The sequence below is a fragment of the Polypterus senegalus genome, chromosome 6 (genome assembly GCF_016835505.1).
Source record: "Polypterus senegalus isolate Bchr_013 chromosome 6, ASM1683550v1, whole genome shotgun sequence".
Taxonomy (NCBI): domain Eukaryota; kingdom Metazoa; phylum Chordata; class Cladistia; order Polypteriformes; family Polypteridae; genus Polypterus; species Polypterus senegalus.
The window spans coordinates 30,853,880-30,865,995 of NC_053159.1; the positions used below are offsets into that span (position 1 = coordinate 30,853,880).

At 43.2% G+C, this 12,116-nt stretch overlaps 1 protein-coding gene across 6 annotated transcripts; it reads right to left on the minus strand.

The window, feature by feature from the left end:
• Positions 1-2,016: 2,016 nt before the first annotated feature.
• Positions 2,017-9,375, minus strand: ubxn10 (UBX domain protein 10). Of its 6 annotated transcripts, none has more exons than XM_039755737.1 (3): positions 9,114-9,356; positions 7,578-7,878; positions 2,017-3,856 (listed from the first exon to the last, which is right to left on the minus strand). In XM_039755737.1, exon 3 carries the CDS (start codon positions 3,741-3,743, stop codon positions 2,979-2,981), a length of 765 nt encoding a protein of 254 aa, XP_039611671.1. In that variant the 5' UTR covers positions 3,744-3,856; positions 7,578-7,878; positions 9,114-9,356; the 3' UTR covers positions 2,017-2,978. The 6 variants fall into 6 exon arrangements, with proteins under 6 accessions (XP_039611671.1, XP_039611672.1, XP_039611669.1 ...); XM_039755738.1 differs by having other exon boundaries at positions 9,270-9,350; XM_039755735.1 differs by lacking the exon at positions 7,578-7,878 and having other exon boundaries at positions 9,270-9,375.
• Positions 9,376-12,116: the final 2,741 nt, after the last annotated feature.

Genomic DNA, 12,116 nt, shown 5'->3' on the forward strand with positions numbered 1-12,116 from the left:
TATATATATATATATATATATATATATATATATATATATATACACACATACTTTTTAAAAACCATGCTTATATTAAATTAAAAAGTCTACTAAAAAGTAAAAAATAAGTTTCTCATACATCACTCGTAAAATAAAAGCATGGCTTTTAAAAAGTATTTTTTTACTTATATATTATTTATACCTCTGTTGGGGGTTTTTGAGACCTGTAGATTATGAATCTATTGTTAGCTTTTATAACGAAGTCTAAATTTTGCTTTTAATGTTTTTATTTTTACCATTTTCACAGTCATATTGTGTAAGTATGTCCTGCTCTGGTTGTCTCTGGGGGGTGTGTCTTCCGGGGTCATGATCCTTGTCCAGTTACTCATTGGGGTTAAAGGCCACTCAGAAAGGTCATTTCCTTATGGAAGGATTTTTCAAGAACTTTTGAACACTCCGGTTCTTTGATATTTGTCCGCATTTTTGGCTTTGGTGGCGGTGTGGTTAACTACTCGGTCATTGTTCCTTTTTCTGGTTTTGACGATGTCTCCTCTCCTGCTCACTGTTTCAAATCTTTTTGCTAGTCTTGTTCTCCTGTGTGATGTCACTGCTTGTCGTGTGACTTCATTCTCCACGGGGTGAAGCACCAGGTAGGCCTCTTGAGGACACTGAAATCGCAATCTGAACTTATGTTAGGTGAGTAGGAACACAGGAATGGCCTCCTGTTTTTCTGGCAGTGTGGCCTTTTCCTTTCTTTTTCATGGAAGATTATTTTCACCAAACTTAAATGCAATTCAACGTGTTAAATATGTTGAAATGCAATACATAGATATTTTTTACAGCTTTATCATGTCATAATTAAAAATAGTAGCCACTAAATGACAACATGCCAATTTTTCTGTCACTACAACATAAAAGAGACGTGCATTTTAATTCATGTCCACACATCGCATTAGATGTATTGCATTTCACTTAGCGGCTGCTCCACGGGCATTGCATTTCGATTGGAGCCCACGCTTTAATTGTGTCAAAACTAAAAGTAATCAAATGACCAATCAGCATCAAAAGACGGGCCAGGGGGCGTGAACAGCTGGGCGCTCCACTTCTAAATGTTTCTGTATTCTGACAGCGAGGGTAAGTTTAGTCAGTATGGACTGTGGAGTGCGGCAAAATGTGTGTTTGAGGACTCGATAAAAAAGTTTACTCATAAATGTTAAGTTAAGCAGTGTGTTAAATATTTGAGGTGTGGGTTATTAGCGATTTTAACTAAATAACGAAAACAGAGAAACATTAGTTTGCGTTACCGAGCTTAACTTCATTGTTGCTTTTTCTTCATACTCTCTGTGTCGAGCAGATAGAAGTCTATCCTTTCTATCGAGAGGTCAGAAAATTAAATCATCATTTAGATCGCCAGCTTCCACCCGTTCAATAAGATGGCGGATCCCGTAGTTTTCGCCATTTCAGTTAACCACCCCATAGTCCAGAGTGACTAAACTTAAGCCCGCTGCCAGAATACAGAATCGTTCAGAAGGCGAGTGCCTCTTTTTCCAACTGTTGATGCCCCTTGCCCCACCTGTTGGTGCCGATGTCATTTTGACATTTTGATTAAAGCGTGGATTCAAATCGAAACGCAATACACATGCAGTTGCTGCTAAGCGAAATGCAATACGTTTGCGTTGCTTTTAGTTATGATATCCGACTACGGACATGAATTAAAACGCAACGTGCTTTTTTATTGCAGTTTAAACTTACATGGAAACTGCGTGCCATAGTGAGGAGCAATTGATTGTTTTGTTGATACGTTTCTAATTGAGACCCAATAAAATCGCACCAAAAGTAAATGGCCGCCCGCCCTCTTTGTATATACGCATTGAATTCCGAAGTAGTTAAAAAGTTGGATTGCGTTTAATTTTGCATTCATAAATGATGTCCCATAATTTTCAGAGAAAACACGTCTTGATAACACCTTGTCTTCCATGTTGTGAAATTAACATTTTATATTACCAGTTTTTGCAAGAAATGACATTACGGCAGGTGTTACAAATACCCGATTTTTAATCAGCCCATTTGAGAAGTTTACACATTTTCCGTCCTACACAACATAAACTAGAAAGGAAACAAAAGAAATCAGCGGACATACTTGAGGTGCTAACTGACTAACCACCTGACGAACACATTCAGACTTCCAACCAGAGCCAAGCGTGAAGGGTAACAGCAAACTGCATCGAGATTCATTCATTAATCTAGAATATACTGTAAATATACAAAAACAACTGGTGAGCAAATTACTAAACGTGGACACAACAAAGGCCAAATGACCAACACTGATTCAAAAGACACTCAGCAATTAAAAAGTGATCCTCATTAATAAATGATGATTAATAAATAAAGTAAGGCTTTCATATGAAATGTTTCCCTCTTAAAGGTTTCTATATGAAAAAACAAATTAGTCATAGAACTTGGCACTCCCCTTTTCGAACTGATCTTGAAGGCTGCAGGCTCCAAAATTCAGAGGCTGTAAAGATTAAACGGGCCCACCCAAAGTTATTCGGGCCTTCCAGGGATGATAGGGTGACTGGGAACGTTGAACTGGCGGTCACATTCCAAGGCATCGCAGGCACCGAACCGTAGATAAAAGCCACCAGAGTCCAACCTCCTCACCAAGGGTTGTTTGCATCCAGTGTTGCTGGGTTAAGCTTTGGCAATCAGCAACCCTAAAATTAAGTGTACTCAGTAAATTGACGGATGAGTTAAATACAAAAGCAATAACCGCAAAAAATATAGGACTGTGATTTTAATTTGAAATATAAATGGAATCTCTCAAAATCTAAAAAAGCAGCAAGAATTATCGAAATAAGTACACCGGAGTAAGAACCAATGTGCTTTGTGAACAAAGGGTGGACTTCTAATGGCTGATATCGGTCATTTCTCCTGATGGGGTCTGAATATTTAGGTGCTTACGAAGTGTCAAAAAGCCAACTGCAAAACAAAGCCATGGCCTACTCCAAATGTTCTTGAATACACAATACAGATTTTGTTTGGATTCCACACTCGGTGAGGGTTTTGGACATATCAGAGAAGCTTCTTCTCGGCACATCCATGGTTTCGATTAAGACGTTTTTGTAGACGGCCCCAAACCGGGCCTCGGCCGTGTCCAGGACTCTGCTGAGTGTGTCTGTGGCACTAAACGTGTGCTGAAATCTTTCACCAGTAGGAGATCTCACAGCAAGTATGACACATTTGCCATCTTCCAAGTAATCCGGAGGACGGCGTTCAGTGCCTTGTAGTGACCCAAATGTTTTGCTCACCCTTCCCGTTTCATAGTTGAGCCGATTTCCACTCATCTCAGGCTCTCCCACCACCACTGTTTCACTTCTGAGATGCTGGTCATCTGCTGTAGATCGCAACATTTGAAGGTCAATAGGACTGCACCTTTGTGTTCTCCCCGACACCTTGGTTGATGCCTCCATGCCCTGAGCTGCCACGCATCCTCCGCCCTGCTGAATGGAGGGCAGGACTCGATATCTGTTTAAGGATGAGGAGGGCCTCACCGGGAACTGTTGGAGGAACTCCTGAATATCATCGGCTGTGGCCAGACTGGGCTGTGGGGATGCACAGAAGGTTCTCCCTGTCTGATCCAGTGAAGAGGTCGAGGGCCTGGAAGCAATCGAGTCGCCTTGGCAGGACACGGCTTGCACGGCCGCCGAGTAGCTCGATGGCAGCCTGTTGCGACCCTTGGCAGATTTCGGCCTTGTAACGTGCATGATCTGCAGTTTCCTGCTTCAGCAGGTGATGGGAGAATATTTGATCAAATGGCCATGCCTTCAGGAAATATCTTCACAGATTGCTTCTCCAGGAGCCATCTTGGTTTTCACAGCTATGGGGAAACAAAGATTTAACAACAAGAATTAAGAACTGAAAGCAAAAAAAAAAACTGAAGATGTTTTTACAAAGTAGATATAATTACAGCAGAAACCTTTAAGAAGACTCTAGATGAGGTATTGGGACAGCTTAGCTATTGGCTAAACAAATGAGCTCAATGGGCTGAATGGCTTGTTTATCACATTTCTTTTGTTCTATTTGAATTAGCAGAACGACAGTATAGCCTAATGTTTAAAAAGTTGGACAGTGCACCACAACTTTCCAGCACTTCCCACCATACAATTGTTTAACCTTCCTGGGTTTACACACTCGGGAAATATGAGAAACATTTGTATTGAACCTTTAGAGTAGCTCTGGGGTGGCATTCATTCAGGAGGGAGTGAGCTCTAGAAAATAAAGCATGTTTGTCTGCGTTTACCTGGCCCAAGCACATTGACACTTTGGTGAAGAAGAAACACAATGTCATTATCACCTCAGATACCTCAGGCATTTTAGGTCGTCACTCCCATATACTAAAGAAGTTCTACACCTCCACCATCGAAAGTATCCTAAACATGATGTGTTACCACCTGAAATGGGAACATCACATAGCAGGACCACAATGCTCTGCAGAGACTGGTGTGGTCAGCTGAACATCCTCTCTTACCTTCTAGGACATCTACACCAAGCATGGACCTTAGAACATCCTCTCTAACTTGCAGGATGTCTACACCAGGCATGGACCTCAGAAGATAATTTCTAACGTGATGGACATTTACACCAGCCATGGACTTCAACACATTCTCCCTAACTTCTAGGACATCTACACCAGCATGGACCTCAACACATCCTCTCTAACTTGCAGGAAGTCTACATCAGGCATGGACCTCAGAACATCCTCTATAACTTGAAGAACATCCACACCAGGCATGGGCCTCAGAACATCCAGTCCATCTTCTAGGATATCTACACCAAGCATGGACCTTAGAACATCCTCTCTAACTTGCAGGAAGTCTACATCAGGCATGGACCTCAGAAGATCATTTCTAACTTGATGGACATTTACACCAGCGTGGACCTCAACACATCCTCTCTAACTTGCAGGAAGTCTACGCCAGGCATGGTCTTCAGAAAGTGTCCTCAGTAGAGGGGTGTCTCACAGAGACTGCTGCAGCTCAGCACATGTAGCGCTTTTCTGTAATGTTATTGAGCCGATTCCAGGGAGATTCATTCAAAGCTGATTTAAAACTGCAACAAATCACGACGATGCATTGGCATCAGACTCAAACATCAGATCTGCTTCATCATAAAATGGATTTGAAGAAACATCTAGCAACAAGAAACTGTAAAAGTTACAAATTACTTGAACACGGAGTCCTCAGTCGTTCTCTTTCTACCGTCTCTGAACAAAAACGACTCGGCATGCATTATAGAAAAAAATGGTTCTGTTTCATTGCGGCTTGGTGTTCTGCATATTTTTGTTTCTCTTTTTCCATTTCCTAATCATACATGCAAACAGCACGCTGCAAAAAACACATAATGCTGGATATGAATTAGTATTGGTAATGGCCCTGGCTTTTTAAAAATGTAAGACATTGTTTTGATAAAAAATATAACATCAACAATCTACAGTATTTCAAATAGACAACCTCATGTACACAATACAAAAATTACAAGTGCTTCTCGCCATACACCCTGGGATCACGAGAACGCTGGTGTTTTTACTTCATTTACTGTTGTACTATGTTAGCCATTACGAATGTAGTGAGAAGTCAAGCAAAATGACCCCTTTTATTGGCTAACTGAAAAAATTACAATTAAGCAGGCTTTTGAGGCAACTCAGGCCCCTTCTTCAGGCAAGATGTAAAGTTTGGTGTAACTACTCTACCTGCCTATCTATCTAAATTGGGCCACATTCTGCCATGTGCTGCTCCGGGACCCCCGGGACCCCCAGTCACATCAGTGGTTTTTGCCTCACTGAGTGTGTTTACATTCAAACACAAAACCAGAATAAGGCGAGTAACTTGGTTAAGGCAGACACCCGGCATCTTCAAAACCTCTGTATAAAAGCGTGTTTAAAAAAAAAAGATAACACATCATCAACTGCCGCCATGAACACAAAAACAAGCATGAAGCCTGTGTCTTGTGAGCGGTGTGGGAAACCTTACTTTTACAAGTAACTTAGCTGCATTACTCATTACTTACCAAACAAAAAATTAAGCAAATATCTTACATAGTTACTTATTAGAAAATGTAAATGTGTTACAAACAGTGTATTACATTTCCTATTATTTTTTCTTCTTTTGTATGAAAATCTGCACATTTCACTGGCCACCATCTGCTATTAAATCCCAAACCCATCAACTTTCATGAAGCTGACCAGAAATTAAGCCAAATGTGATCATTTTCTTATGTGTTATAAATTTGTTTTGTCCTTCATGTACCGTGAAGTGAACCACATGTATCCCCTTTTAACATTTACGACCTGAGCCACCATACTGACCGCTGCGCCACCACATCACACTGTGTCGACATATCGAAAAATAGCAAACAGCTGGTGGAAAACTAAACTGACACTTTTATTAATATTTTTTCTTACCGGATTGCAGGCGCCGCACTCTTCTGCTCGGCTGTGTGACTGAGCCCAGCCGGGGGGCAGCGTATCGGTACGTGATGTGTGCTTCTTGCTATACACCCTGGGATCACGAGAACGCTGGTGTTTTTACTTCAATACTTCATTTACTATCAGAAGCCATCGGACGCCAAATCGCACATTACCCCCGACACCACTTCCGAGATTGTCCTGCCGAGCTTAGCACTGTACATTCAGCTCATCAACACACTTTTAGCGATTTCTGAAATATTCGGACAACCAAGAGAAGAACTAATGCAGTATTTGCCCCAGGAAACGGACCTGTGTGGGCACTATCACCATAAGGGTTTGGATGGCCACATAACCGGGTTACACACAGAGACATCTACGTCTGTTCTCAACATTCCAGTTACTCTAACCGGAGTACGAGTTTACATGGCATTTTAGAAACCAGATTACTGTGAATAACCGGGTTATTAAAATGCACATAAAAACACGGATTGAAATCACTTATGGACTGTAGAACCGTCCTGGCTGTGCTGGATAGCAAAGGAAACTTACTGTGAGGCTTTTCAGACCATTGCTATAATCTGGAACAATTGCTTTCTACCCTCCCATTACAGGACATCCCACTCCGTCTGTGTTTTCAAACAACATTATTGTAGAATCTCTACCGATGCACACATGACAGCTGGCTGTTTCAGCATCGTTCATAATTAAGAGATTTGCCTTAGCATTGTGTCAAAAGGGTGGCACCTGTGGTTAGCGCTGCTGCCTCCCAGCGCCTGGTGAAGGCTCATGTGCTTGCACTGCATGGGGGGTGGAGCTACAGGGGGTGGAGCTACAGGGGCGGGGTATGCAGCAAGCACACAATTAAAAAAACTCAAGAAAAATACATTTTAGGATAGTTTGGCATTTAGTTACCCTCTCTACATATTCAAATGCCCACCCCAGGATGGCATCCCAGTAACACAATTGACCGCCCACACTCCAAAGCCACATTTTCATGGTAACTGGACATTTTCAATGCAAATTCCAGATGCGTCTGCAGTTCTGGACTGTGTGGAGGACAGCAGGGTCCCTTGCCCGGGCAGGACGCCTCCACGCAGGAAGGACCGTGGGAGCAAGATGGCCAGAACGTTACCTCCCCATGAATGCTAGATGGCAGCCCCCCTGGGTTGCAGCGGTGCCTCGGACTCTTGTAGGGCTTCATTGGAGTGGAAGTTTGGAGATGCCCTGCTGTTGGGATCCACGGGCACCGTCAGGGTGTGCTGCAGCGGAGATAGGAGGTGCTGAGCCCTGGAGAGCAGCTCTTCCACCACACCCAGAAGTGCTGCCGGAAGAAGGTCAGCAAGCACCTGGAGCACTTCTGGGTGACCTGTATAAGGGGCCAGCAAGCAGCACTCCTGGATCCAGAGTCGGGAGAAGGAGGAGGACGAAGCTTGCTGAGAAGGAGTGGAGCAGAAAAGAAAAGGACTGTGAGATTAAGAAAGCAAAGATAAATAGTAAAGAAGGTGTGTGTTTGTGCTGTTGGGAACACTGTAAATAAAATTCACGTGTGCTTGACTGGTGCCTCTAGCGTCTGTTTGTGTCGGGTTAGCGCTGTTATAGCGCCATCTAACTTCCACAACTGTAATGGACTCGAATTCTGGCATGGGATTTTTCATTTCTTTTGCATAGTGCTGCTGATGCCAGGCTCCAGCACTCTGCAGCCTAAAAACAGCTTTAAGAAAGATCATAAATCGGAAGGATATGTAGTTACAAGGAACTAAAAAGGACCAGATTGGATTTTGTGCACAACAAGCTGTATTTTCTTTTTATACATTTTTGGGTAGTAAAACGGGCATTATTGGCATTTTAAGAATTCAGATTAGTTCATTTACTTTTGTTTAATGCTCTTCGTTGAGTACATAATCAGAACATTATAAGTTTACAGCTATAATGAAAGTTACATCCATCCATTTTCTAAACCATGCTTATCCTGAGCAGGATTCCGGGGAAGCTGGGCCCTATTTCAGCAAGCATCAGGCATAAGGCAGGAACGATCCACGGCATGGTGAACACACAAAGGCACACTTCAGGGCCAGTTTAGCATTGCCAGTCCGCCTACCCTGCATGTCTTTGGACTGTGGAATGAAACTCAGGTCCACACAGGGAGACGTGAACCCCGGTCTGTGGGAGAATTTGTCACATGCACAAGCATATTGAGTTTTGGGGTAAACTCACTAAGCTCCTTGTCAAGCCATCTGACTGCATGATAAGTTCAATTAACACCAGAACTGACCTGAAATGAAAATGACCACCACATAAACGCAAGTTTTGTCATTTTCTTTACCTTTTAAGCAATAAACTAAAAATATGTATGCCGTATTTCGTCTCGTTTTACAGTACACAAAGAACTTTGATCATCAGCTAACACAGCAAGCCACCATTACCTGGCGCAGACATCCACGCATTTCCTTATAACTGAAATCTCGACAGCAATCCAAACTTATTCATTCCTACGCAAGGCGGACTCACACTGTATCTGGAAACCGTCGTGACAACGGAGGACACCGCAGCTGAAAACGGAAATGCCGTCCAAATTCTGTATTGCGACAAAGCTGTCTATGCGCCATCCTGCAGCTTCAAGCAACAAATACATACATACTTGAAAATCCGTTGAAACCTGAAACCTTACCTCTTCGAGAACAGGGGAATGGAAACAAAGCAACAAGTCGTAAACACGTAACAACTGCGCCGCTCCAGCAGTTGCGACCCTGCGATGGGGTGTGCAGGGCGCCCCCTTCACATTAGGTGACCGAAGATGACTCAACGAACATCTAATAAATTTTACCTGACACAGCCCTTGAAGTCTTCCATTCTGATCGATGTTTTGTTACTCCATTTTACCTAGCGTCCGAGATCTGAAAGAAAGCGTGCCGTTACCCAGGTAACAGTGAGAGATACGTCATCATGCAGCGGCGCGCTCATTTTCAACCGCTGTAGACCTGATTTGACCCCGCCCCTCGTCTGGCCAAGACGTGCCCAATAGAATGTCCAGACACAGACCAGCAAGCTTTGTTTGTGTGCTGAGCTTACTTGTATTATCGATTCCAGAGTCTATCTAGCTATCTATCTAAAACGAATGTCCAGACACAGACCAGGGAGCTTTGTTTATATACTGAATTTACTTGTATTATCAATTCCAGAATCTATCTATCTATCTATCTATCTATCTATCTATCTATCTATCTATCTATCTATCTATTATATAGTGCCTCTCTGGTCTATTTTTCACTTCACTATTGACAGATATATAACAATAGATTTCATAGTTTTTAAAGATGTCTCAACAGGAAGTAAGGTGAGTTGCCAAGGATTAAACAGTCTGCCATTGAAAGGCTCTTTACAAAGTAAACATGTGAAAAACAGAATAAAGAGAACTAATAAACTTTGTGCAACAGTAAAAGAAAATAAATGAACACACATAATCTAATAGTGACTGGAAACATTATCTGAACATGGAGGCTGTCTTTTATGGCAGGTTATTTATTTTTTGCTTTGGTTGTGTCTCTCCTCAGTCTTACAATGAAAAGAGTAGATAGTAGAAGAGTGGATTCTGAAAGAACTTAGATAGCTACTGTAGATTAATAGATAAACTTTATCAATCCTGAAGGAAACTGCTTGGTTATAGGAGGAGATGACAAGATAACATCTGAGGGCTTGAAGTGAAGAGGGTGAGCAGCATTAAATACCTGGGCGTCTACATCAGTGAGCACCTCACTTGGACTCTTAACACCATACAACTGGTCAAGAGGGCTCAACAGCAGCTGTACTTTCTGAGGAGGCTGAGGAAGTTTGGTATGTCAACTAAGATCCTCGGCAACTTTTACAGCTGCATTGTTGAGAGCATCTTGACCAGCTGCATCACCGTGTGGTACGGCAACACTAATGCTATGGACCACAAACGTCTGCAGAGAGTGGTAAAGACTGCTGAGAAGATCACCAGGACCCCACTGCCCTCTCTGCGGAGCATCTACATCTACAACTGCAGAGTCCTCAGGAGAACTGCCTCGATTCTCAGGGACCCCATCCACCCCCAAGAAGAACTGTTCACACTTCTACCCTCAGGCAGGAGGTATAGAGAATGAAACGCAGGACTTCCAGGCTAAAGAACTCTTTCTTTCACAAGGCCATTAGACTCCTGAATAACTGACTGGAGTTTATAACCATGGGCCACCTCATTCTGTCTACCTCACACACTGTATTTGACTTGTCCATCACACACCTACCTGCACATTACATTTTATATTTCTATTCTGTTTTTATACTTTATTCTGCCTCTGTTACTTATTATCTATCTGTTACTTATTATTTATGTTTATCTTTATACATTGCTTTTGGCATTTGGTGTGGACAGCAAAGAAAGAATTTCATTGTACAAGGAAACATCTTTCTTTACTGTTTCACATGACAATAAACTTTGAACTTGAACTTGAAAGGGGATGGTCACCTGTGGAGCGGACCCCTTAATGTTTTGCACACTTCATTGTGTTGTACGTTTGATTTTAAATGGTGTGGACCGTCAGACTGGCACCGCCGCCTCAATCAGAAACAGACAAGCGTGACACACAAGTTCAAGGCACACAGAGGATTTTTTTTTTCTTTTTATCTCGTGGGAAACGACCTCCCTCATTTCCCACAAGTCTAGCACAGTCCAAAGCACAGCACAGCACAAACACAATACTCTTTCTTTTCTCTTTTCTCTTCCTTCTCCTCCACTCCTCTGGTCAAGCTTCGTCTTCCTCCGCCCGACTCTGGCTCCTTGAGTAGTGTGCGCTGGCTCCTTTAATACTGCACCCAGACGTGCTCCAGATGCTTGATGACCTAGTTCTGGGTGTGGCGGAAGAGCTGCCCAACAGGGCTCAGCAGATCCTGCTGCAGCACCCCCTGGCGGTGCCTGCGGATCCCAACAGTGCTGCACCAAACTCCAATTCCCATGAAGCCCTGTGGGAGTCTAAGGCACCGCTGCAACATGAGGGGGGCTGCCATCTAGTGTCCCGGGGAAAGTAACGCTCTGGCCATGCTTGCTCCCCTGGTCCTCCCAGCGTGGAGGCGTCCTGGCCAGGCAAGGGCCCTAGCTGCACGTTACAATGGATATATTTACTACATAAAGAACTGCAAGGCCATTTTTCAAAAACATTTTTAGTTCACCCAACCTCTGTTACACAAGTAGTCTTCTTAACTATAAATACAAACATTTTTTTAACATTATAACTTGAGCACACAGGCTTCTAATTTTATACTTGGGCACAAGGCTCCCAACATATTAAATATTGTTGTACATGGCCGACCGTTCATCCCGGCCAATACCCCCAGGTCGCCAGATGGAGCCCTCCTTGCAGCATAGAGGTGCCCCGAATGTCAGCAGGGAATTATGGACAATGGACTTCTAATGCACAGCCCTGCTGGATACCATAGGGGCCGCCAGGAGTCGCTGCAGGAAGGCCCAGAGACTATTTGCCTTACGCCCAGGAAGTACGTCAGAGTCACGTGGACAAAGGGAACGATGTGCTTCCTGGGTGAAGAAAAAGAAGGATTTTTATCTGACCCGGAAGTATTCCAGGTCACATGGACAGAGAGGGTGAAACGCTTCCGGGTCGAGGACGAGCTGAGTTGGGAGGCAGAGTGGCTAAGCGTC